The sequence below is a fragment of the Penicillium roqueforti genome (assembly GCF_015533775.1).
Source record: "Penicillium roqueforti strain LCP96 04111 chromosome Unknown scaffold_36, whole genome shotgun sequence".
Classification (NCBI taxonomy): domain Eukaryota; kingdom Fungi; phylum Ascomycota; class Eurotiomycetes; order Eurotiales; family Aspergillaceae; genus Penicillium; species Penicillium roqueforti.
Genome location: NW_024067600.1, coordinates 208566 through 232944, shown reverse-complemented (window position 1 = coordinate 232944; position 24379 = coordinate 208566). Strand labels below are relative to the sequence as shown.

General features: G+C 49.1%; 12 protein-coding genes across 12 annotated transcripts; 6 read left to right on the top strand and 6 right to left on the bottom strand.

Moving 5' to 3' along the window:
- Positions 1-46: 46 nt before the first annotated feature.
- Positions 47-757, top strand: LCP9604111_8763 (oxidase ustYa family protein; the record flags this gene model as incomplete). The annotated part of the gene is made up of 3 exons (XM_039076942.1): positions 47-206; positions 293-421; positions 477-757. The coding sequence occupies 3 exons, from the start codon at positions 47-49 to the stop codon at positions 755-757; spliced, it is 570 nt and encodes a 189-aa protein (XP_038925334.1).
- Positions 758-2267: 1510 nt separating this feature from the next.
- LCP9604111_8762 (uncharacterized protein) lies at positions 2268-3090 on the bottom strand (the record flags this gene model as incomplete). Its single annotated transcript, XM_039076941.1, has 5 exons — positions 2268-2399; positions 2456-2574; positions 2629-2757; positions 2825-2842; positions 3054-3090. The coding sequence occupies 5 exons, from the start codon at positions 3088-3090 to the stop codon at positions 2268-2270; spliced, it is 435 nt and encodes a 144-aa protein (XP_038925333.1).
- Positions 3091-3596: 506 nt separating this feature from the next.
- Positions 3597-3920, top strand: LCP9604111_8761 (uncharacterized protein; the record flags this gene model as incomplete). The annotated part of the gene is made up of 1 exon (XM_039076940.1): positions 3597-3920. One exon carries the CDS (start codon positions 3597-3599, stop codon positions 3918-3920), a length of 324 nt encoding a protein of 107 aa, XP_038925332.1.
- A 625-nt stretch (positions 3921-4545) lies between these two features.
- LCP9604111_8760 (uncharacterized protein) lies at positions 4546-5761 on the bottom strand (the record flags this gene model as incomplete). The annotated part of the gene is made up of 3 exons (XM_039076939.1): positions 4546-5156; positions 5223-5320; positions 5436-5761. The coding sequence occupies 3 exons, from the start codon at positions 5759-5761 to the stop codon at positions 4546-4548; spliced, it is 1035 nt and encodes a 344-aa protein (XP_038925331.1).
- Positions 5762-6735: 974 nt separating this feature from the next.
- Positions 6736-8114, top strand: LCP9604111_8759 (cytochrome and DOMON domain-containing protein; the record flags this gene model as incomplete). Its single annotated transcript, XM_039076937.1, has 2 exons — positions 6736-6742; positions 6793-8114. The coding sequence occupies 2 exons, from the start codon at positions 6736-6738 to the stop codon at positions 8112-8114; spliced, it is 1329 nt and encodes a 442-aa protein (XP_038925330.1).
- Positions 8115-8481: 367 nt separating this feature from the next.
- LCP9604111_8758 (Rieske (2Fe-2S) protein) lies at positions 8482-8999 on the bottom strand (the record flags this gene model as incomplete). Its single annotated transcript, XM_039076936.1, has 2 exons — positions 8482-8724; positions 8775-8999. The coding sequence occupies 2 exons, from the start codon at positions 8997-8999 to the stop codon at positions 8482-8484; spliced, it is 468 nt and encodes a 155-aa protein (XP_038925329.1).
- Positions 9000-9454: 455 nt separating this feature from the next.
- Positions 9455-11617, bottom strand: LCP9604111_8757 (RNA exonuclease; the record flags this gene model as incomplete). Its single annotated transcript, XM_039076935.1, has 1 exon — positions 9455-11617. The coding sequence occupies one exon, from the start codon at positions 11615-11617 to the stop codon at positions 9455-9457; it is 2163 nt and encodes a 720-aa protein (XP_038925328.1).
- A 375-nt stretch (positions 11618-11992) lies between these two features.
- Positions 11993-12921, top strand: LCP9604111_8756 (PICOT family protein; the record flags this gene model as incomplete). Its single annotated transcript, XM_039076934.1, has 2 exons — positions 11993-12790; positions 12847-12921. 2 exons carry the CDS (start codon positions 11993-11995, stop codon positions 12919-12921), a joined length of 873 nt encoding a protein of 290 aa, XP_038925327.1.
- A 611-nt stretch (positions 12922-13532) lies between these two features.
- LCP9604111_8755 (putative Gamma-butyrobetaine hydroxylase subfamily) lies at positions 13533-15011 on the bottom strand (the record flags this gene model as incomplete). Its single annotated transcript, XM_039076933.1, has 1 exon — positions 13533-15011. The coding sequence occupies one exon, from the start codon at positions 15009-15011 to the stop codon at positions 13533-13535; it is 1479 nt and encodes a 492-aa protein (XP_038925326.1).
- A 402-nt stretch (positions 15012-15413) lies between these two features.
- Positions 15414-16439, top strand: LCP9604111_8754 (thiamine transporter TPC1; the record flags this gene model as incomplete). The annotated part of the gene is made up of 2 exons (XM_039076932.1): positions 15414-15653; positions 15723-16439. The coding sequence occupies 2 exons, from the start codon at positions 15414-15416 to the stop codon at positions 16437-16439; spliced, it is 957 nt and encodes a 318-aa protein (XP_038925325.1).
- A 1266-nt stretch (positions 16440-17705) lies between these two features.
- On the top strand, positions 17706-19483 carry LCP9604111_8753 (tubulin alpha chain; the record flags this gene model as incomplete). Its single annotated transcript, XM_039076931.1, has 7 exons — positions 17706-17717; positions 17870-17928; positions 17986-18139; positions 18197-18284; positions 18339-18410; positions 18469-18972; positions 19026-19483. 7 exons carry the CDS (start codon positions 17706-17708, stop codon positions 19481-19483), a joined length of 1347 nt encoding a protein of 448 aa, XP_038925324.1.
- Positions 19484-19915: 432 nt separating this feature from the next.
- Positions 19916-22779, bottom strand: LCP9604111_8752 (Mechanosensitive ion channel family; the record flags this gene model as incomplete). Its single annotated transcript, XM_039076930.1, has 2 exons — positions 19916-22096; positions 22156-22779. 2 exons carry the CDS (start codon positions 22777-22779, stop codon positions 19916-19918), a joined length of 2805 nt encoding a protein of 934 aa, XP_038925323.1.
- Positions 22780-24379: the final 1600 nt, after the last annotated feature.

Sequence of the window (24379 nt, the reverse complement as noted above, 5' to 3'; positions counted from 1 at the left end):
CTTCTTAACTAAACCCCAAACCCCAAACCCCAAAGCCTCGAGAAAAATGGGATCCCCAGAAATTATCGGTACCAGGAGCCATGGTGGGAAGAAGACCACTGTGCTGATGGTCGGCCATATGATGCTGTTCACTGTGTATGCCATTGTTTTCTTCGTGGTAGTGAGCCAAAAAAGCAAGAGCGCAAGAGAGCAAGGGTTGCCCATTTGTATGTTGACCTTGTCCTTTCCTCTCGCTTTTTTCAGACGGGATGATATCTCTACAGATGGTCTGCATAGCTGACATGTTCAAAAGCCCCAGCCATTCCTGCAATACGTTACGAGGCACGTAAATTCACGCTGGAGGACTGCATCCAGGAGAAGGGATCCTTCTCCGGAAAGCCCAGCGCAGAAGTCGACAAAGCATGGCATGATCTCCTGAACAGTAAGTCTGTGCTCTCTACCACGATATTTGCAGACATGCTAATGTAGAACAATAGCTGAGAACATCATCATCGAGCCCGAGATCATGACCCACTATGGCCGCGAAGACATTGGCGTGGCTGTCCCCGAAGGAGACGGCTACCTAGGCACTCTGAATGTCTACCATGAGCTACACTGCCTCAAGCGTTTGCACCAGTATATGTATCCACACTACTACTTTCCTGATCTGACCCCGGAGCAACATGAGATGAATCGATTACACAATAAGAGCAGCTCACTTCTCTCTCCCTGCCTCTTTTCTCCCCAATTTATCACACTTGCATCGAATAACCACTAAATCTGAAACAGAACACTGCATTGACTTCCTCCGCCAATCCTCCATGTGCCACGGAGACATCGGTCTCATTACCTTCGAATGGCACGATAATAGTCGGATACCTGTGGCAAACGCCACAGTGCATCAGTGCATCAGTGCATCAATTGGCAGATGTTAGATGACTGGACTCGTGCTTGCACGGTAGATATGATGAAGCCAAATTGGTTGGTGCATCCGCTATTCGGTGAGCTTTGTCCCTATCCCTTTACTAGACGAACCAAGAAAAGAATGAAGCAAGAGTCTGACTTGCGATATAGGAGTTGCGTATCCAAATGGTGAGGGCGACAAGATCGGGGCGGTTGATCAGCATGGGCATCTAGCAGGCCACCATCCTGGGAAGTAATCACGTTCGATGGGAATTTGACTAACTCAAATTAATGTGGGTTACATCAAGTACATGTATGGAAATATACTCTATTATTTGCTAATTGATATTTCTGATTCCAGGGATGCGAAGTAATTGAAACAATAATCGAAGCACACCTGTGGCCTGAATAACTGCGCAAACATATAAAGCTCTAAAACCCGGTGGGTGTTTACTGCCATGAATTCGGAAGTGCTTTAAGCTACCGAAAAAACTACTGCCGAAGACGATCAGGACGTGATGTGCGAGCCTGAATTACCATAACAGTGGCTTTAGTAAGCATGGTATCCAAATTCAAAAAATGAAGCTATTCCGTGCAAATCTCTCTGCTAAAAGAATGAAGCCATTCCCACTATGCTAATTTCCGTATGCACCCGTTTTGCGGTCAGATTCGGTTCTTAACGCGCAGAATTCGAAGAAACTGATGATCTATGGGGTAGGAATGGCTTCAGTTTACAGTACACGGTATGATGTACTTTCACTGAACAGCCAGAACATCATCTCTACCTTACTAACAATACCACTTTCTAATGAGAAAAGAAAGGTCGAGGCTTCAAGATCATCCACAATGGCTCATTTGGTTTAGGCTTGCAAGAAACATTACACATGCTTAACAATTTTCACACCTAGAGCTGGAATTTCGTAAGTCTTGAACTGAATATCATTAGTTTCAATCATCTTACAGGCTATATGAACGAATCTGATTTTGTTTGACCAGAAATTTAACCGATTCTCCATCATTCATCTAAAGGATAGACTTTCGGTCCAACTGGCTCGGAAATCCGCTTCCCTCCTGGATATGCGGGGCCTATGTACGGTTTTATGCAGTTAGCCAACGAATTGCCTGGTGTAATAACGCAAACTCAAAATTCACCATACTTCGGATGCACCCGCATGTTAGGGGCGAATATATCAATCCGTCGACTCTCCAACCATTCCTCCAGAGAGGCCCAGTTCACACATTCATGCTTCTGCACCCATGTGGGATTGGGAAGCCGCGTGGCGTCGTTCCAGTGGTATGGAAAGATGGCGGTATCAGCGCGGCACATGGATGCCGAGCGAAGAATTTCGATGCAATGCTTTGATCCCAGTTTTAACGGTTATTTTTCAGGGAGGTGAATGCAGGTAACGGAAGAAGCTAGAATAAAACTGACCTGTATGGCCAATCAACATGGCTCTCTCGGCATGGGATTTTTCTGCGTAATAGTAGTCGGCATGGACGGCTTCACGAACGAGTTTCTGTATCCGACGTGCTCAGTCAATTGTGAATGTACAATGGGAAAGAAAGAACATACCAAGCAATGTAGTTCGTGGAAGACGGCCATCATTCCTTGATATCCACCCCCATGACGGAGGGGAATAGAGGTTTGGTTCATTGCTTGCAGCTCATCTTCCATAATGCGTATGTTGTGATCTAGAAGAAAATACGTTGGACAATCTCAATATAAAGTGTACCAGGATGACTTACGACGCAAGAGTCGATACCAGGCCTCATCAACCACTAGACTAGGCTCTCCCACATATGAACTAGCCTTGATATCGCTGGGCTTGTCGTAAATGACTGTGACTTCGATATTGATGTGCTCATGGACAGGTGCTAAAATTGGTTGCTATTAGACACTTCCGGTTCTCTGACAACCCTTCACCATGGATTAGGCACTCACTAAACAATTTAGATTGAACTCCGACCAGGACATTCCCCCAATAGAATATTTGTCCACGACGAAACGGCAAGGCCGATATAGAAGAGGATTATCAATCCATGCATCACCAGGGCTCTCCGTGCCCAGGAGGCGGGGCGATATGGTGAGTGTTGTTGGGATTCCACTTCGTGGTGGCCAGGCTCTCGGTCATTGTAACTAATGTCGAGGATTGGCTGCGTGGGCGACATACTATTTCGATGTTCTTTCTTCAGGTCCTCTGCGTCCATATTGTCTAGGTATTCAGGGGGGCCGAATGTGGAATTGAGAGTGGTTGCAGGTATATGGAGGCGAGATGATCTTCGAGAAGTGCACAATGTGCAATTATGTCTCAAAGTGGCTAATAATGAAAAAGGTCATTTCTCATCATAGGTGAGGGGAAGGAGGGGTTGGAGTGGGCTCTTCATGCGCTGAAGCCATCGTCCTGCATGGTCAGTCGATGATCCTGTGCCAAAGGGGGTAACAAGAATGTCGTGTACATCCAAGACATCTGATGACCGTGCAGAATCCCCTGCCATGGCGTAATAGGATACTGGCTGTGACAAGATGAACTGAATATTCGAATGAGTCTGTGGAGCCTTTATTCAGCATCCATACTTGTGCTCTAGTTTGTATATAAGTATCTCCTCGCTCGCACCTAAGAGGGAGCTTCATCGGGCAAATAACAGTATCTATCATCTGTCAAGATATCTCCACTCGACTCATCTAATTCTATTTTTGAGGCTTATCATTCAGAATGACGCTTATTGCGCTCACCCAGGCGTTGGTCCTTGCCGTAACCCTCGTCAATGCATCCCCCGTTGGCTTGAAGTCTAGGACCGACGCCGACGCCGCCACCGCTTACACTGCCGACAAGCGCTGGGATGCGGATGCTGCCACCGCATACACCGCTGATAAACGTTGGGATACCGACGCGGCGACTGCATATACTGCCGACAAGAAGCGCTCTGGTGCTGATGTTGCCACTGCATACACCGCCGACAAGCGCTCTGAGGTGGCCGAGCCCGTCTATCGCCGCTGGGATGCCGATGCTGCCACCGCTTACACCGCGGACAAATAAATGGTCAGTTTTCAATCCCACATACTACCTTAGAATATATAGAATCCTAACACACAAATCAGCCAGACTCAAAAGTCAACCCTGGAAAGTCAAATGTACGCAGGGGTATGAGGAAGCATGGCTGGCTTGACATTCTAGAAGAATGATCCAGATTGACAATAGTTACAGGCGAAAGAGAGTACTTACTTCTGTGTCTGCCAAAGTGTTCCAATATTCTATGGCTTGCTTTTGCTAGAGTTGCGGTCTGCTTGGCTGGATGGTTTAATCTCGTTAAGGGCCTCAAGAGATATAAATGTCAATACATACAGCCGTCTAGGAGTAGTGGTTTCATTTATTTCGGTCAACAAACCGTCCACGGTAGTCCCTGGCTTATAACTACAATACAGAAGCTCCTCATGAGAGTATTTATTGAGATGGTCTATATGGTCTTGGTAGTTTGGGTACCTGTGTAACTACTTCTCTGCGTTGTCAACTTATCATCTAGTAAATTTTATTTGAAATCAAAGCCGTGTGCAGAAACGCATTGACTAAAACCAGTGACAAAACTACTTTATGAAAGTTCTAGATATGCGTAAGCATAACTAATTCGCTAACCCCGGCCACTGGGACATCCCAAACCAGTACCTCAGCCATCTCCTCCCCAGCCCACCGCAATCGTCAGAACTCCATTCACTATACCCCCAATCCCCTCCCCAGCCACTAACCCCGCTGCCACTGATGACGAATACGTCTCAAACGTCCTCTCCTCCCTCCACTTCCACATGCGTGCCCCCAGTGCCCCCATCAACATCGCAATTCCATACGGCGGCGAAGGCATCGTAAAAGCCAACCCCATCATCATCATATTAGGCAAATATACCTTAGCTGGGAAAGCTCTTAGCATATTCCGCAGTAACACAATCATCACGCCGACGGCTGCGAACAACACAGCGAATCGCCCGCTCGCTTCTGGAATAGCCGACTGCCCAGAGGCTCCAGAGGTTGTTGCGACAGCCACCGCGCGCCATGTCGCGATGGAGGGTCCGCTGAATTCACAGCGGCGGCCTTGAGCGGCGGCGGCATCGGTACTGTTACCATTTGCGCCCTCAGCAATGATACATGGGTAAGCGGTAGTGAAGAGTTTGAAGATGACCGGGGCGACAATTGTGGCGAATAGTGTTCCGATGAGTTGAGCAAAGTATTGGAGCCGTGGTGGGGTTTGCAGAAGAAAGCCCACGCGAAAGTCACCCATTAGTTCTGTCGGAAATATTAGCTCCTATACCCGGGGAGTGAGAAAAAGAAGGAGATAGATAACACACGTACCACAGGCTTTGTTGGCACCGATGTTGGCTAATGCACCACCTAGTAGATTCAGTCGTTGGTAGAGAGACACATCACCGCTGACGGCACCGTGGGTCGCACTGAGGACAATTTGCGAAACGGTTGCGACTGCGGTTAAAGGTGTGGTATCTGAATCCAAACATTGTATCTTAGGGTGCGCAAATTAGATTTCATAAAGATATGGTGATGATTTACCGGTGGCACCAGTCGCCTGTGGGATTCGCGGATAGTTCCTCCTGGGTCAGAATCTCCAGTCTGCCACGATCTAATAGATCTTCATCGATGAGGTCTTGATACATCGGCAGATGACTTTCCTCTTCCCAGATTGGAGTAGGTGCGCCCAATCGAAATTGGACGGTCGGGTGGATAAAAACGTTGGTCGGTGTAATCACATCGACCACATCCATCAAGTCAGCAGGTAGAGACCATTCGTGTGAGCGAATTGCTCGAATCCCAGACCCCGGCTGCTCGAAGACCCAGTATTCGGTTTGGAGTAGCTGCTCAAGACACGAGACAGGCATAGCAAGATCCAGCCAGTCACCGGCGGGAGATATTGTGATATTGGCCCCTCAGGGGTTGTAATTCATCCAGCCAGGCTTGGATCTTGGGAATCGACTCTGGCACAGGCCGTATGAGGTGCAGAACTTCTTGGGCTGAGAGATGTCTTCCATAATCTGGATGAGAAGGGTCAGAGACTGAAGAGGTGTGTGAGATATGCTTATTCCATAGGATACAGGATGTCGGCCTTGTAGGAGCCTCTCCTCGAGCTCAGGTAATCGATTCTGGACGAGCCCAATTGATACGTCAACCATCTCGTCCGGGTGAGCTCGCCTATGCCGAGTCCATTCGGGCGGAATCTTGGTACAGCTTGTCAGCTGATAGTGTGGGATGTTGGCAACTGCCTCCCCTAGCAATGCCCAGAGTAAAAGCAGAGCCCACTCCATTGCATAGATTATGGCTGATACACCTCACATCTCACATCTGTCGTCTGTCTTCTGAATCGTTATTGAAAGATACGAATTACGCCAAGCACCAAAGCCTGTAAGGTCACTCATGCACGGTCATTCCCATGCATCAATGCATAAAAAGACAAGATTACCTCTTTTTTCCTTCGGAAAGAATAAAGGCTAGTATGAATATGTTATTTTCACTGTCATCCTCTTTCTCCTTGGCAAGGAATGTGATGAGAGGTTCTGACTACGAGGGAAGAAGTGATCAACCAGATAGCAAAAGGTGATGTTGATGGAAGATACGAAACTAGCTACTGTACTGAAGCCTGTCTATATAGCTTCGCACCACAAAGCAAGCCAGATTCCATCTACCAGAACACATGAGAAGCATCTCTGCAGACACATAAAGAGAACGCCGACGCGCCAAGCTGCGCGTTTGCCGGCAAGTTGTCTGCCAGAGGAAGAAAGAGAAAGGGAAAGGAATGCCGCACGGAGAGGTCTACTAACTGCATGGGGCGACAGTGATCTCCTCAGAATGCATCAAAATGTCTAGTCATGAAGTTGATGGTCTATTTCGTTCCCTCTATTTCTGCTGTTTGTAGACAAGGTCTGCCAAGCTGAACCCGTCCAATACTGCCAATTTGGCCATCATGATGCTAAGGAAGACAAGGTGAATTTCCGTCTGGGTGTTTCGACACACTTCAACTCCTCCTCCACCACCACCCACGACATCTACCTCAGTCTCTCAATAACTCGCGACTCAGATCTCGGATGGACAGCCATCGGCACCGGGTCTCTAATGGCAGGCTCCCTGATGTTTATCCTCTATGGGGATCCCGAATCCAGTGAGAATCCCGTGCTAAGTATCCGAACCGTCGATGGCCATCACCAGCCTCGCCTGATCACCCACGACGACATGGGCGGAGCCGATCTTCGCCTTCTCCAAACCTCTTGGATGTCCGCCTTGCCATCCATGCATCATGAACAACACACCATTGCTAAAAGTCAAAGGCCTCAGTCCGCCCACTTGTCCTTGATCTGCTACTCCTGTGCTCGCTGGCCTACGTCGCCCATATCGCCTCTGTCATCCTCACAACCCTGGATAAGGGCCTGGAACAACCAGCAGAAATTCCCCATGTACAGCTTTGACGCACCATTAGACATGTATGCACACCACGTGGGCAATGGTGGCTGGGTACGGTTCTACGTCGACATGGCCCGCTCTCTGACACAGCCGGGGGACTACTATCCCTCATTTCCACCACTGCGGCCCAATATCGAGGCTTTGGGCGCCTCGGACACTCCGATCGGCATTTCCGGCATCGCTGCTACAGCAGCGAACACCTGGCGCAAGGTTAAGGCCACCGCGCTCTTGCAAATGACCCACGGGATCATGATGGCAGGTAGCTTCCTCTTTCTTCTTCCTGTCGGCGTCCTCGCTTTGCGAAGTGGCTCGCCACGCTCGTTCACCTACCACTGGATCTTGCAGGGGCTGGCAACTACTTGTATGATAGTCGGGGCGGGCACCGGTATCGCCTTGAATCAAGCGCACGAGCACGGTCACAGTCACAACAAGCGCCATGATTCCGATTCCGCGAAGGCATCGGCGATCTTCAACACTCACCAGTTCCTCGGTGGAATGATTGTGGCGTTTCTGCTCATACAGATTCTGCTAGGCTGGTGGCATCATGTTACCTTTGTCCGAATCCGCGCCCGGACATGGGTCTCGTACGCTCATATTTGGGTGGGTAGAATGGAGATGGTCGGCGGGTGTGCGAACCTTTTGATTGGCATGGTATTGACTGGGTGTGACTCGTTGGGCATCGAGATGGTGGCGGGATTCATCCTAATGGAGGCGCTAGGTGTGACATTTTGGTGCTTTTATAGACAGCAATTGGCTGCCAGAAAAATGAGTAATGCTTGACAGATGGGGCTGAATGTTGCATACAATATACAGATAGTTGGCCTACTGTCCAAGGATTAAGTGATTGGGTAGAAACTCGAGACCAATTTACCCCTGGATGGAGACAAGCTTCTTCCCTCGTGCAATTACTACTTCGTGAACTACCCGAGCTCCACAAAGTTGAAGGGTCGCATTCGAGCCAAAATCTAAAGCAGGGATCGACAGGCTACCCATATGAATACTTTGATATGGATAGTTAGATGAACAAGTTGCGAGGAGTAGCTTAAATGGCCTGCTAAATTCAATCACTCCAGGAAGGTCAACTCAGCCTTGGTGCACTTTTTATGATAAGTCACTAAGGAAAATTGGACGATGCTAATGGCCAATGTTAACCAATTCTTTGTTTCCGCCTCACCCAAACCTCTTGGTCCGTACTTCCAAGTGCCGATGAGTCGCGCAGCTGTACCTCCCACACCTTGAGTGTGTAGTTGCCGCGATCAGCACGCCCAGAGAATAAATCAAATGACCAGCCATGCTTGGGACATGTGAGACCTGCGCTGAGCACGATGCCGAAGTCTTCAATATCAAAGAGGTGGCCTTGTGAAAGTGGGAACGACGAGTGGGGGCATTGCTAGAATGGGTGAGCTCAATGCTTCCAATTGGAAAAACCGTTTGACTTACATGATCAATGGCATGGTATTTGCCCTTGTATTTGAACACCAGGACTTGGTCCTTCAGTTCTCCTGGTAGGTCAATGTCTTCAACTCGCTCTATGGCGTCGTTTGTCTTGGGAATATTGAAAGCTTTGCATCTTGGCACAATCCGGGCATCGTCATCGATGCTCGGAAACTCGGATGCAAGACCAACAGGATGCCAGGCTGCGGTTGCCCGTTTGAAGGGATTCATTGCTAAGGGCGAAAGGTTCGTGTCCGTTGCTGTCGGGAGAAATCTCCCACCTCCGCCCCACAAATTCCTGTGGGGACTTCCACAGCCCGATATTCCAGACGGGATATATACAGAACACGGATTGGATGGGCAACTTAGTAGCTTACAATACGTGAATGAAAGTGTTATGACTTCTGAGGTTGCACTTCAAGCTACTCGGACAATCTTTCACACTTTCGGATATATCAAGTCCTCTTTCTGCAGTTTTACATACCCCTTTTTCCAGTGGCCAAAGGAACCTTTTTTGTGTTTGACCTGGATCCTACTGGGTGTTTGGCTATTCTATCGTAAGGAAACATGCACATCGAGTTCTTAGCAGCAGTTGTAGACGATCATACAACAGAGATGGAAGCGAAATGAGAATCATAATCGTAGCGTAGGACATTTGGAGTGTGGCATACGTAGCTTCGGCTAAATCATTTCACACACATAAAACCGCAACCTTCGCGAGCACGCTCGCAAGCCTTCTTTAGAGCCTGCTCCTCAACGTCGGTCCATTTGTATGTCAGCTCATCCCATGGCTTGCCAGACCGGAATTCCTCACGGTGCTTCTTGTGGATGGATTGCAAACGGCCCACCTCACGTGGATCACCTGTACCGGAATAGACTATGAAAAGCGTACAAGCTGGGAGAGAGTCGTAAATTCGCGAAATGTTGGAGACGGTCCGGGAAAGAGTATCAGCCAAGACGTCAGGCCGCGGAAGATCTGTCGAGTCCCCATTGCCAGAGGTTGTGGTCGGCGTTGTTTCTTCGGGAGGAGGGAAAAGAGTTGTGGATTCGTTGGCGTTGTTTGGATCAGGGAGGCGGCTGCACCAACCGCGAAGATATTCAAGATCACGAATCCGAGCCCAGGCAAAGTCAACACCACCTCCTGGAATAGAGGGATGGGACTCGTCTCCATTGATTACCGCGGAGACACCGCTAACGACTGCATCGTCATCCAGGCATCCAATCGAGACAGTTGCCTGAGCCCCAAAGCCACGTTCGGGGTTGCCCCAGTCAACCACAGCTCCTGTTCGTTCTTCTCCAGGCCGAGGGAGATGACTAGGCCGAGTAGAGCGTGATAGTCGACGGAATATGCTCTCATTGGAAGAATCACTGGTACCCCATCGCTCGCCTTTCTCGCACTTCAACTTCACAAGCTCAAGAACAGCACGGGCGTCCTCAACGGAGTCATGCCCGGCCATTCCGTTTTGTATCTGCTTGTTTTGGTACTTCTGGGTGAGCCATTTCAGGCTGCATTTGAGTGGCGGACCACGTGGGTGTGGGTAAATGATGCTAGTATCGACAATGAACGGGTGGACCAGTTTGAGTGCTGTGAGGTCGGAATTAAGGGAGTGTCCTACGAGTATCGCACGCGGCGTGAGAAGAGTCAAGAGCCTTTGCTGGATATCACGAAGGGTGGTGGTGACGGGCTCGAGCATCTCCGGGGTAATTCCGGAGTAACGTGTGAGATAGTTGATCACCGGCCGTGCTGGTTTGACTAGTTCATCAAGGACCACCTCGCCGTCCCAGCCGACCATGCTGATGCGTGTGAGTTCGGACTGACCTCCCTCTGTAATACACATCTCACAGTCAAGCGCAAAAATATCTCGACCAACAGTCACACTGCCACTCTCAATTTCAATATCAGGTGGTAGAGCGGACTCCAGGGTTGGAACTTGAGTATCCACCCATCCATCTTCCACCGACTGACTGCCTCGCTGACGAGCCTCCATCTGGGAAGACTTTTCCTCATCGGAAGAGAAGAAAACAGGGTGCAAGATAAAGTCATTTTCCAGTAGATCCTCGCGTGAAGTGACAAAAGCTGTGATTGGTGTTCGTTTCGGAACGAAGCCTTTCTCAACCTTTGCGGGCCGTGCGCCCTTCGCACGGGAGTCATCATTTTTTGTCTTGGGGGGCGAGGACATAAGAATCGCCTGTAGTGGTGAATGGACCTTGTTGTATTTGTTGTCGCCTGGCGCCTTGACAGGCCAGATATGGGGAAACATATCGGCCAGGGGCTGAAGTGGTTCAGGGAGGTTTTCCCGTGTGATAGATCGAGGATTGAAGCGATGCGAGCGATCCGGCAATGGGAGGCCCTGCTTCCATCTCTCGTAATCAGCAGCGTGTTCGTCTTTAGGTACCTCCTCGGTGGCTTCCGGCGCATTGATCTTGGGCTCCTGTGTTTCTTGCTCCCCGGTGACTGATGCACGTTGCACAGGAATTGTCCCATCAAACATGCCCATCTCGAGGCCAGGTACCATCAGTACAACCACCTTGCGCACATGGCCAGAATGCTTCACGGAGATCCATTGGGGTGCGATACCATCGGCGAAGCAATAGAGAAGCAACCCCTGCAGATCGGCGATTCGAATAGGTGACACTAATTTTCCATCGACGTATGTGAGATCTGGGTATTTGACTTTCTCGCCGTCGACTCTTTTGCGCTTTTTTGACGCATGGCTGCCGTTCGAACCTTCGCTGATCGGGTTATCGCTCTGCAACCGGGACAATGTATCGGCGACACCGAATACCTGAGCTGTTGGTTGACCAACCGGGTCGTCCGAGCTAAGCTTTCTCTTCCTCTCTTTTCCCATGTTGTCTTTGGATTTGCAGTTTCCTCGCCGCACAGCATCGCGGCATGGAAATTCATGATGATACGCGATAAGGTCACGTGCTGCTGTTGATTGAGATCACGTGTATATCGGATAATATGTGTCGCAGACTTTTCCGGCTTACATACACCACACGGCACGCCAGAGGCGCCAGAGACGCCAAACGATCTGATAACCCGAATGGAAATCTGGGGCTTATTTTCGGTATCCATCACGCCATTCTTCTGACAAGTCTTCTTCGCTTCTTGACTTTAGGCTCGCCTTGACTGCTCAATCTTGCCTTCGAAGCATACCTCTCATCGCCGATTCCCGACTTTGCCATCAGTTCCAGTTGTCTCATTCTTTCACACATCCAACATGTCGACACTCATCGAAATCACGTCTGAGGCCGACTTCTCCTCGCATCTTTCTTCCCTATCGCCGTCTGCATTAGTTGTCCTATACTTCCATACTCCATGGGCAGCCCCGTGCGCGCAGATGGGCGCAGTACTCTCAGCCCTCGCTTCGCAGTACCCCGCCACTACCCCGCCCACTATCTCGTTTGTCAGCATCAACGCCGAGGAGCTACCTGACATCTCGGAAGAGTATGACGTTTCAGCCGTGCCGTTCGTTGTGTGCTTACGCAGCGGCCAAATATTAGAGTCGATCAGTGGAAGTGATGCCGTCAAGGTTCGTGACGCTGTCGAGCGCCACGCTGGCCGCGGAAATGTCGCGGGTGCCGTCGGTCCGATGGACGGTGTGAAAGCCAACATTCCTCCGCCGCTATCTGCTGTTGCTCGTGAGGATGGCCCCTTCACTGCTACTCAGTCTCCTGTTACCGCTGCTGAGCCCCCTTCTGCTGATGCGGCTAATGCAACCGCCGTCGCGTCTGCCCCCACCCTGACACCCGAACAATCCCGGGAGGCACTATTTGCCCGCCTTGAGCAACTGGTCAACGCAGCATCTGTCATGCTGTTCATGAAAGGAACCCCGAGCAGCCCACAATGCGGATTCAGTCGGCAGCTGGTTGGAATTCTACGCGAGCGTAGTGTCAAGTACGGCTTCTTCAATATCTTGGCCGATGAGGATGTGCGCCAGGGTCTGAAGGAGTACGCTGAGTGGCCAACTTTCCCTCAATTGTGGGTGAACGGGGAATTGGTGGGTGGCTTGGATATTGTACGTGTTCCGTCACACTCCACTTCTTTGATTCGATTATTAACCCTATGGTATAGGTCCGTGAGGAAATCAACAGCGACCCCGACTTCCTCAATGATCACTCAGTTAACAAACCCACCGCGGCTGCCTGAGTGGTTGGTTGATCGTTGCACGATACCCATGACCCCCTGTCTCTGGGGCTAGATGCTAAAAAGTCTAACATAATGATAAACGTTTTTGTCTTCATACGGCTTATACGCATGTCTGATCATATCTATCCTTCGCAATGTTGCGGGACACGTCCTTGCTATAAATTGGAATAACCAGCGTCGAATCAAACCAGTACATTGTCACAGAATATCCCTGTGGGCCATGCCAGATTCAACACATCCTCTTCAGATGCTTGCACCGGTAGTTCAACTTACCTTGTACCGCAATGACTATGTTGAATTACTGCACTGCACCTCCACTCGGGTCTCAAGAATATCAATACAATAAATTTACAACGTTTGATTCTATGTACATATGTAGGCATGGATCATGGGCCCACAACTTGGAACAGCCCAAACTAACAAAACATCACTTTCGTATATTCGATCAACTGCTGGAAAGAAGGAAATGATGCCAACTCTTGGGCACGATTCAGATATTGGGTCAATCGATCTTCATATTTTGTACTATACAACCTTTTGTGTTGTAAGCCTCTCTCTCCTCTTTGCCCACCCTCTTGACCTCTTTATTTTCCTTATATTTCACTCCTTGTCTAGTTGTTGCCACTATTGTTACCCGCCAACTCTTTCTGTGCCTTTTTCGTCCAAACATACGGATGCTGATTCTTACAGACAGCAAAGCGGGATAGCAGAGCATCCGTATCGACATATGCGCCTGCTAACCATCGAGACCCCACGCTGGCATTGAATTGGCGGCGGGCATGAACGATTCTTCTGTTATCAAAGATGACACAATCACCCGGGTTAAGCTTGAGCTCAAAGATGCTATTTGGATTATCAATAATCGAAGTGAACTTCGCAAGCGCATCTAGTAGCTTGTTCACATGCTCAGCATCATGGCTATTCGGGAGGGGAGACTGAAAGGGGGGCGAATAGTTGACATGGCGCAGCTCGTCTGTGTCGGAATCATGCTCAAAGACGGGTCGTTCGTTGTAGTAGATGTGGTCCTCGTGCCTGTACTCGTACCCCAGCCGCTGCTCGCTTAGCACTTGATACTCTTTTGGGTATTGCTCCTTCATGAGTTTCGCGGCCGAAAATGTGTCGGCGAACAGTGACTCGCCTCCCGAGCAGGAGTTCTGCAGACAGTGGAGGAGTTGGTATCCGGGTGGCTCGTTCATATACATCAAGTCCATGTGAAACCCAAGGAACTGGTTTGTATATGCGACATTTGTTGCCTCTGGGACGGTGCGCACGTCGAATGTTGATCCGTAGAAGGTGTTTCGTAGTGGTCCCATTCGTGTTGCAATGGCTTCAACCATCGATCGTGAGTCTGGAACATCCTTCACAAAAATAAGGCCCAGACGCTGCAACTGGTGCATCGCAGTGGCAAGTTTGGAATTATCGGTGATATAGTCCGGGTAAGACACCCAATGTTGACTTTTCTCCATTTTAGCCTGTCCCCACATGATCGGTTTGGAGTTCACGCTCCGATGCTGATCATGAGTGTTGAAAATGGGATTCTTTAGAAAGTCACGGGCCCAGGTTGATTCGTGTACAGTCTGTGACCCCCCAATGTCTTTGTCCCACCGGATTGATAGCTTGTTCCCATCCCAATTAACCCAGCTTGGAACAATGTCCTTGGGAATGTCACTTGTGCGGAATGAGCGCTGCTTCGAGTGTTGATCCTTGCACACTACACACTGGCATGAATCGCGCAGGTAAGTATATGGCAATTTGAGTGTTGTGTATTTGTCCATATGCAAGTACAATTCCTCTTTTCCAGTCCAGATCGACTCTTTTTTGCCCACTTTTAGGATGCCATTCCCATGGGTTTTTCTTGTCACCACCTCGGGGGTGAGGTCTGGCACGTCCCCCTTAGAGTTGCTGGGGTCTTGTGGTATGGGAAGTGGATGGTCAATTCCTGGGGCGAGAGATTCCAATTTGTCGTGAGAGTCTGGCTCTACGGGGCTGTTGAACCTACTCGGGGTAGCTATGAAGTTACGGCGCGGGGTAGAGTATAATAAGGCCCTTGGCAATTGCCAGAAGGTAGCTGAAGCTCGGAGACGATGCATGAAGGGCCCGTGAACCAGTTAAGAAGAAAAGGTAATCAGTGAAATGGCAGAGAGGGAGAGCAAAATCTACCTCGCGGAGCACGCGGGACAAATGGAGGGAAGCTATAAGTTACCTCGGCTTCAATAGTATGCGTTCCTGCCTGAGGCAGTAAATTAATACCTCAGGCATACTATTACACCTCAGGCCAATATTTATACCTCAGGCAAACATAGTTATCATTCTTCGCCAGGGCCAGCCCGGAACTTACGTAAATTGCCCAATTGACGTTGTTGTTGTTTTTTTTTAAACATTCCCAAGGTGAACTCAACGACTCAACATGGGTCTTCATGCTTCAATATTCTTAACCTAACCCAACCACCATACAGACATCTCTAGTCTGTAAGAGAAAGCACTTTCAACTCATGTCGGCCGGTGGCGAACATCTCAAAGATGAAGGCACCAAGCGACAGGTCGTATTGGCCGGCGGGATTGCAGGGCTGATCTCGCGGTTCTGTATTGCGCCGCTAGACGTCGTGAAGATCAGACTGCAGTTGCAAATCCATTCGCTGTCAGACCCTGCGTCCCATAATAGTGTCAATGGGCCTGTTTATAAGGGGACATTGTCCACTATGCGGACGATTATGAAGCAAGAGGGAATCACTGTACGTTGAAAATATTACCTTGCTTCCCGACATTAATGTCAATATACTAACTGGGATTTGTTCTCACAGGGCCTTTGGAAGGGCAATATTCCTGCCGAAATGATGTATGTCTGCTATGGTGCGATGCAATTCACCGCGTATCGAGGAACAACCCAAGCCCTCGCCCAACTTGGCTCCTACAGACTCCCCCAACCTGTCGAATCCTTTATTTCCGGTGCAGTGGGAGGCGGATGTGCCACGGGAATGACATACCCGCTTGACCTCCTCCGCACGCGATTTGCCGCGCAGGGCCCGGACCGTGTGTATAGCTCGCTTCGCGCCTCGATTGTTGAGATCGCTCGGCAGGAGGGCGCACCAGGATTCTTCCGGGGGTGTTCTGCCGCTGTGGCACAAATTGTGCCATACATGGGACTCTTTTTCACAACATACGAGGCGGTTAGACCAGTCATGACCTGGGAGGATCTGCCGTTTGGTACAGGCGATGCCGCAGCCGGTGTGGTGGCCAGTGTACTGGCTAAGACGGGTGTTTTCCCCCTAGACCTCGTGCGAAAGCGCTTGCAGGTACAGGGTCCAACAAGGACCCGTTACGTTCATCGAAATATCCCTGAGTACAACGGCGTCCTCCGAAGTATTGCCATGATTGTTCGCACCCAGGGTGTGCGTGGTTTGTACCGCGGCTTGACGGTCAGTTTACTCAAGGCGGCACCGGCAAGTGCGGTGACGATGTGGACCTATGAGCACACATTGAAGGTTCTTCAAGAGCTCAATGTCGCTGCTGACAGTTGAAGGGAATCTTCGACTTGTATCACTAGTAATAATTTTGCATGGATCATGGCGTTATCACTAGAGGGTTCAAGGTTTGGTTATACAACAAGGGGAAAAGTCACATAATACTTATTAATTTGATTTGATTTTTTGATACTTTTTTTCCGTCCTTCGACTTGTCGATCAAATTCAGGGCTTCGTCAATCGAATGGACAGATCTCCAGGAGAGCAGGAACGGGGCAAAGGCGCCATACAAAGACAGTAAAGCAGATTCTCGGAGATACCGATGAAACTCTTGAAAGGCTTGTATTTTCAGATATTTCCCCCATTGGTGTTCTAGCTAGAATACAGTGAAGGCGACTTGAAATTTGTAAAATATATATAGTGTAGCGTGGTGTTTCTCTGATCAAGTAGACTTTATATATTCACACAGATTTGCAATGCATCCACTTGCAATTTCGCTTCAATACTGGAATCTTTCTCATGTCTGAACCTATGAGATTTAACTTAGGTCGCGGTTTCACCACCGACCTCATTGCAGACACATGTCTCATACTGCGCTTGAACCAAAGAGGCTAGGGGAAAAGATAACCACAGCGGGCAGTGTTCAATCAGCCGTTTTCGATATCAAATTGGTCACTGGGAGAGTGTTTGCTTCTTGCCCTGACACTTGGGTTGGTGATGAAAAGCCCATTCTGGCATCAACCAGCAGGTATGCCGGGATATCCGACTATTCTTTGGATGATGCTGTTGACTCACGCCATATTCTAGTGTGGACTGGGAGCCAGAAGCTATGATGCAAGCCGTAACTGAGCTGGGGTTTGCACACCGTCATCTCCTTTGTACATCGCTTGCGCTATACTTTGATGAAACCGGTCAGCTTGTGGAATGGGGCAGACCTCAGACATTGTTAACCACGCGATCCGAGTTCCTGGGTTCAATTGTGCTAGGCAAGAGGCTAATGACGAGCTTTTCCTGTAGGCATTCTTATAATATCGTGCCCTTTATTGACGAGGAATGGTATCGTATCAAATGGGATTTTGGGACCAATAGGATGATTTGGCGCCATGGTTCATAATAGATACTAGAATTCTGCATGTATTGAGACAAGTTTGATGGGAATCTCCAGCTGAACAGCGTTGCCATTGTTATTATAAGTCTGACCTGGAGTGCTTCCACGTTAAAGAGATCAGCTAGTTTTGTGCCGACATCTTCTCTTACACAAATCTCCCCACAACCTCATCTTCATTCCCATTTTTATCCCAAAACTTGTCAGAAAAATTCATCATGCGAGGTGAGGTATGTATTCTCTGCTATTTTACTAGACTGATGTGTCTATGGCGTTAACCCGTCTATACGCTTCCCCACAGCAGGCTACACTGGCTCTCATCCACTCAATACTCAAAACCAAACCAAGACAAGAAACGCTAATATACACTTCAACCTACTAGATCTGTCATATACACATTGGCCAGGCCGGCACGCAGCTCGGTAATGCTGCCTGGGAACTGTACGTCTCTTCATTGCCTAGTATCCCGATATGCCCGCTGATCAAGATATAATACAGGTATCTACTTGAACACGGTTTGAAGCCCGATGGCTTCACCGATCCAGATGCTACCGACGAGGCCGCAAAGAACGGATCCTACGAGACTTTTTTTACTGAAACATCCAGCAGCAAATATGTTCCCCGTTCCATCTTCGTCGATCTTGACCCATCGGTATGTGACGGACCACAAAGCTATCAAAAGGCATATCAGCTGAATAAACTGTGCTAGCCCATCGATGAAATCCGCACTGGCACCTACCGTGATCTTTTCCGTGCCCAGCAGCTGATCAGCGGGAACGAAGATGCTGCAAACAACTGTATGAATCAAAAGTATTCGAGCGAAAGCCAGTAACCCAGCTAACATGCGGCAGATGCCCGGGGCCATTACACCGTCGGTAGGGAAATTGCTGGAGCCGTGATCGATAGCATTCGTTATGTGGCCGGTATGGACATGCTAACTCGAACCTCAACCCTAATTTCTCTCAGCTAACATCTTCATAGAGAACTGCCATGCCCTGCAGGGCTTCTTGATTTTCCACTCCTTTGGTGGTGGTACAGGGTCCGGTTTTGGTTCACTGTTATTGGATCATCTGGCCAACATGTATGGGCGCAAGTCCAAGCTGGAATTCTCAATCTACCCTTCTCCGCGTACATCGACTGCTGTGGTAGAGCCCTACAATGCCGTTCTCTCAACCCACAGCACGATTGAGAACTCCGATTGTACCTTCCTAGTCGACAACGACGCCGTGTACGATATCTGCCGACGCAACCTGGATATTCCTCGTCCCGGATACGAGCATCTCAATCGTCTGATTGCTCAGGTAGTGAGCTCCATCACATCCAGCTTGCGGTTCGATGGTGCACTCAATGTCGATTTGGCCGAGTTCCAGACCAATCTTGTCCCGTACCCGCGCATCCACTATCCACTGATCTCGTACGCTCCGGTAATCAGTAGCCAGCGCAGCTCTCACGAGAGTTTCAAGGTGCAGGATCTCACCTTCCAATGTGCGTGGATAGTATTTCAACGCAGTGTGTAATTCTGCTGACTCGGTCATTAGGCTTTGAACCCAACAATCAGATGGTGAACTGCGATCCACGAAAGGGAAAGTACATGGCTGTGGCTCTACTCTACAAGGGTGACGTTGTACCCCATGACTGCACTCAGGCTGTCCACGCCCTCAAGACTAGGGGCACTTTCAGTTTGGTTGAGTGGTGTCCCACCGGATTCAAGTTGGGCATCAACTATCAAAAGCCTATGCGTCGTTCGAACGATGAACTTGCGTGTGTCGACCGTTCGGTTAGTATGTTGTCTAACACCACCGCGATTGCGGAAGCATGGAGTCGTCTCGATCACAATTTTGACCTTATGTATTCCAAGCGTGCGTTCGTCCACTGGTATGTGGGTGAAGGGATGGAAGAAGGCGAGTTCTCTGAAGCCCGTGAGGATCTTGCGGCTCTTGAGAAAGATTACGAGGAGGTGGCTCAGGATAGCGGCCCTGTAGTTGTTGAGTACTGATTTTGCACTTGTCTCGTTGCTGCTTCCAACACATTGAAATTATTATTGATATGAGCCGGGTCTGTGTGACATGGAATGATCAAGGATTCCCGCGGCCTACTCTGGCTTTCTATGCAAAAAGTCGTTGATCCTGCTAGACATGCAGTTTTCTCACAATTTTACATGGAGATGTGATGGATTGAACACAGGTAGAGAATGAACGATTTTATTGGTCAAGAATGAACCTGAATGCGAATATATGATCAATAGGCCGCCAGAGAATAATGAACAAAAGCTTGAAGGCCGATATGGGGATATATGTATGATAGAAAGACAAGATATAGTTCTGTTAAGACACGATGCGTCACAATGTATGAAAAAGGGAAAGATAAATATGAGAATAGTGTATGTTCAGTGAATATGGCACGATATTGAAAATGACCGCATCTCAAATCAATATGGGTGCTCCTTGGCACCAGGGACTGTGGCCGGTGGCGGAGGAGTAGGCTCATCGACGCGGCCTTGCTCCATCAAGTCATCGCGATCGTGACCTACGCTGCTGCGGTGTTGGAAGAACCGGTTACGGCTGAGCGATGACTGGCCACTACGGAAGCTGTGAGCGTCGGTCGACCGGCGACCGTCATCATGATTGGAGGGAGCGCTCATGTTGGAGGGGCGACGATGCCGGGAAGAAGATGTACGGCTCTTGCGCTCCTCCTCGTCCTCGTTCTCTTCCTGGATGCGGCGGTCTGCAGCATCGCGGTTGGCCGACCGGACGACTTCACCGACGACCACACCCCGATCCTCAAACACATCTCCCATAATATCGTTGGATGCCATGTTGGACATGCCCAAGGAGAAGTCGACGTGTTTGTGCTGTGAGACAGACGGGCCGCGTGCACGGGCATTGGCAGTGTTCATACCCTTGCGAAGAATCGATGGGTGACGGATAGCGCTGCCGCTGCTGGATCCGGTATTCTCTGGCAGGTGGTGAGATTCTTCTGAGATGGGGACTGGGTCGGCATCGATAGGGGCTTGCTGCTCGGCAGAGCGTGTATTGCCATAGTTGACGTGGAACGGAATGTCGAACTTGGCACCTTGGAGGTTCATGCGTGGGCCCTCGATGCCGATTTCCTGGAGGGCGACCATGAGCATACATATGAACTTGTTGCGGCGCTGCAAACGTAGGCCCTCGTTCTGCCAGTTGGACTTGTAGAAGAAGACGATGTTGAGTGTGAGCGAAAAGTTCTCGGTGACGGCACGCATTTCGGTGAGGATGTTGCTCTGGAAGTCGCGTTTCTCGCTACGCACAAACTCCAACAGGCGCTGGCGCAGGGAGTCGAGTTGGTCGATGCTGGTGCCATACTTGATAATGATTGGAACCGCCTCGGCAAGTGCGCCCGAACGGCGCTGATTGAGGATGAAAAGGCCATTGAGGTAGCTATTTGGGGCCTGCACGACATGGCCTTGCATCTTCTTGAACTCGGTGTACAGAAGAGTAATCTCCTTCACAAAGTAATCATCACCAAGACCGGAATCTCCAGCGTTACCGTAGATGGTCACACGGTCACCAACATCGAAGGGGTGCTTGACAAAGACGAAGACAACTGACTGGAGGAACTCTTGGGCAGTAGCAGAGAACAACCAGGACAGTGCGAGAATAGCAGAGCCCGCGGATGTGAGCACACCGGCGGCTGAGGTGGAGATGAGCGACAAAAATACAATCAGCACAATCACAAACACGAAGAACATGAAGACATTGTCCAATTTCGAGACAACCGAATCCAAATCCTTGAGAGATGCAGTAATGGACTTGCGCTCACGGCCAATGTCAACGCAAACGGCCTCCAGCTCCTCCATGGAAATATCACCATTCATGTCGCGATCAAACATAGCGAAGGCAGCTTCGGCTTCCTCGCCGTCCTCAAATGCGGCTTTCAAGTCACCACCAAAAACGGTCTCAAAGCCATCCCTCACAAAGGTGCGATACAGACGACGCGCCAAGACCTGACAGCCTCCGGTAGTTCGCAGGAGCGCCAAAATGACCTGATAGGCATCGGTGCTGCGAGTCGTCGCGCGTCCAGTGACGTCAGCGACGACCGCGCCTGCGACATCGCCAACCCGGTTTCCAACTTTGTTCAGGGCACCCTTGGCCTTCCGGTGGGCCAGGCCAGCATAGTGCAACGGGTTCTTGACTCCCGTGGAACTCGGTTCGTCGTCCTTCTCCTCAAATGCTTCATCTTTCTCAGTAAGAGTGGACCGAGACCAATCGTACAGCTTGGACAGACTGCCAATCTGGAATTTGTTGATCTCAATGCGGTCCGCATAGGTCCGCATATGGAAGCTGATGGCAATCAACTGGATGAGGATCTTTTCGATGAAATTCAGGATAGTCCACACGAAGATGACAATGATGATTTTGTTAAGAGTGATTTCCCATCCCTTGGTCCCCGTATCACCATCCACATGGTGGTTTTTCATCGTTGGCAGGAAAGAGATCTCCACGCCAAGCCACCAGAAAAAGAGCGCCGCGTGAAACTCGAGCTGTTTCGCCATGTCGCGCCATTTCTTGGCGTTGTTGGTAAAGACACTCGCAAAAAGACCGACAGCTGGAGGCAAGCACTTGCCAGCCACCTAAGAAAGGAAATAGATCAGTAATGCTCGTTGGGAAATGATTCATTGATTGGACTCACCCGTCCTGCCCAGAGAGTCAACCAGACAATTTCCAACCAGATTGAAAACCACAGCAATTGTACACCGCCGACACTGGCATTGGGAAACCTGAGAGCGCCGACCAGCAACGGGATCAAGAGAATGAGGACAATGGGGGCAATGTAGGTCAAGTAGCGCACGAGGAAACTCGACTGATGGAGTTTCTTCACAAAGACGGCAAACTGGGTGTTTGGATTCTCCGGGGGTTTGTAAATTGCGGCCTTTTCGTGCAGGGGATTTGTAGCTTCATCAAACTCATCGACGGCTTCGGAGCGTCGCGAACGGGTGCGATGGATAGAATTGCGATCGTGTTCGTCGTCTGGTGCGCCGGTCGAATGCGAGGTCATACGCTCGGCCTGCAGGACCAGCAAATCATCCTCCAGACGAGTGGCCTGCTCCCGACGGGCGGATGGGGTGCGCATTGGCGGATGCCCATCATCATCATGCTCATAATGTGTAGTGTCGACCTTCAAGTGACCCGTGTCGCGATCAGCGTCAGGCTCGGTCACATAAGTGCCATCATTGGAGGGAGGAGAGACGTCCGAGTGTTTTCGCTTGTCCTTGTCTTCGATATGGGCTTTTCGTTCCTCCACGGGGGACGACATGATGGCACCGGGCCAAGTATGAGCGAAATTCTGTCAAGGCGGAGAGGAAAGACTGGAATGTACTCTGTAGTGACCGAGGGGGGATTGTATATTGAATGTATATTATACGTTTCGTCTCGATGACATCGCAACCGAAGCAAACAAGAAAAAAGACAGCAGAGAGGCAGAAAAGAACACAGCGAGAGAGTGTGAAGGAAGAGAAGAGGACATGGCCAAGTGGAGTTTGATGGGGAAGACCCATAACAGTGCAGAGCCTGGACTTTTACATTTCACGATGATCTCGATCGGTTTTATAAATACGCTATTGGTTGTGGGAAATTAACTCGATTTAGATTTAATTGCCTTCATTTAGAGCATCGCGACTCGCAAATAAGGGGTTGTTGGGATGTATATAGGGGTGGTATACAACATTGTATACAACAGTCTATCGCAGCCAACGTACCTTTTACACACAACAACTCCATTCCAACTTCTATTTCAACCACCAACCTTGGGAGCAGTCAAATAAGATGTTCCACATACGCAATGTGCAGGGCAACTGCCAATGATCTTCGAGACAAATGTGGCCCATCACGGCTTGCCAACGTTTTGCCGATCCACCAGGTGGCGAGAAAGGGATTTTGTCTTGGATTTGACTTGAAAGTGTAAATTGTGTTCATAAAAGGAGAACACCGAGTCTGTGATAGATAGCAACTTTAATATATATTGTCAGACTATTATTAGACTGGCTTTATGCTTATAGTGATCATGAACGCCCAGGACGCCTCCAACCTAGTTAGGTGTGTTGTAGAGTGTCATGTAAACACCGGTGGCTACAATTCATACAACATACAGTATATATTCTAGGAAAACAGTAAACAGTAAAGAGTATAGAATGTTTACATCCAGGTGTTCTGTGATACAACCATGACGTTGCCCTTCCAAACCAAAAGAAATCCGAGCCTATGATTTAGTGACGTTGTACATACAACATGCGTCGCAAGCACTGACTTACGCACTGAGGCGGTTTCATGACCTCTTGGCGCTCGGTGCGCTATTAGACCAATTATTACGGAGTCCATGCTCTCCATGTTCGAGCTATTCTCCGTATCTTATGCACGGTTGCGATCATCACGTACTTTGTACGTTGGATGCAGAAAAACAAAACGGTAAACTCTGGACAAGATAATATTAATCTCACTAACCGAGGTCTTGTCTAAGATCTTCACAAGTAATCAGGATTGTGTCCAATCAGAACGCTTGATCGGAGCGATCATCGCCGATTGCCAATGTGGGAGGTGGCTGTGAAGCGCTAGTAGTTAAATAATGCTTCGGCTTCAAGACAAGTACCCTTACTGGTACAAGATAATATTTCGGGATCCTCAGGGTATCCTAACAAACCATAAAACACAAAAAGGAAAAAGGAAAAACAGCGTCAAGCTGATGTTGGAATTTCCACCACATGGTCAAGATGTTGAAACAGAGACTATTCTCGCTGAGAAAAAAAAAAAAAAAAAAAAAAAAGAAAAAAAAAAAAAAAAAATAAAAAAAAACAAAAAAAAAAAAAACACAAAAAAAACAACAAAAAACATAAAAAAAAAAAACAAACAAACAAAAAACA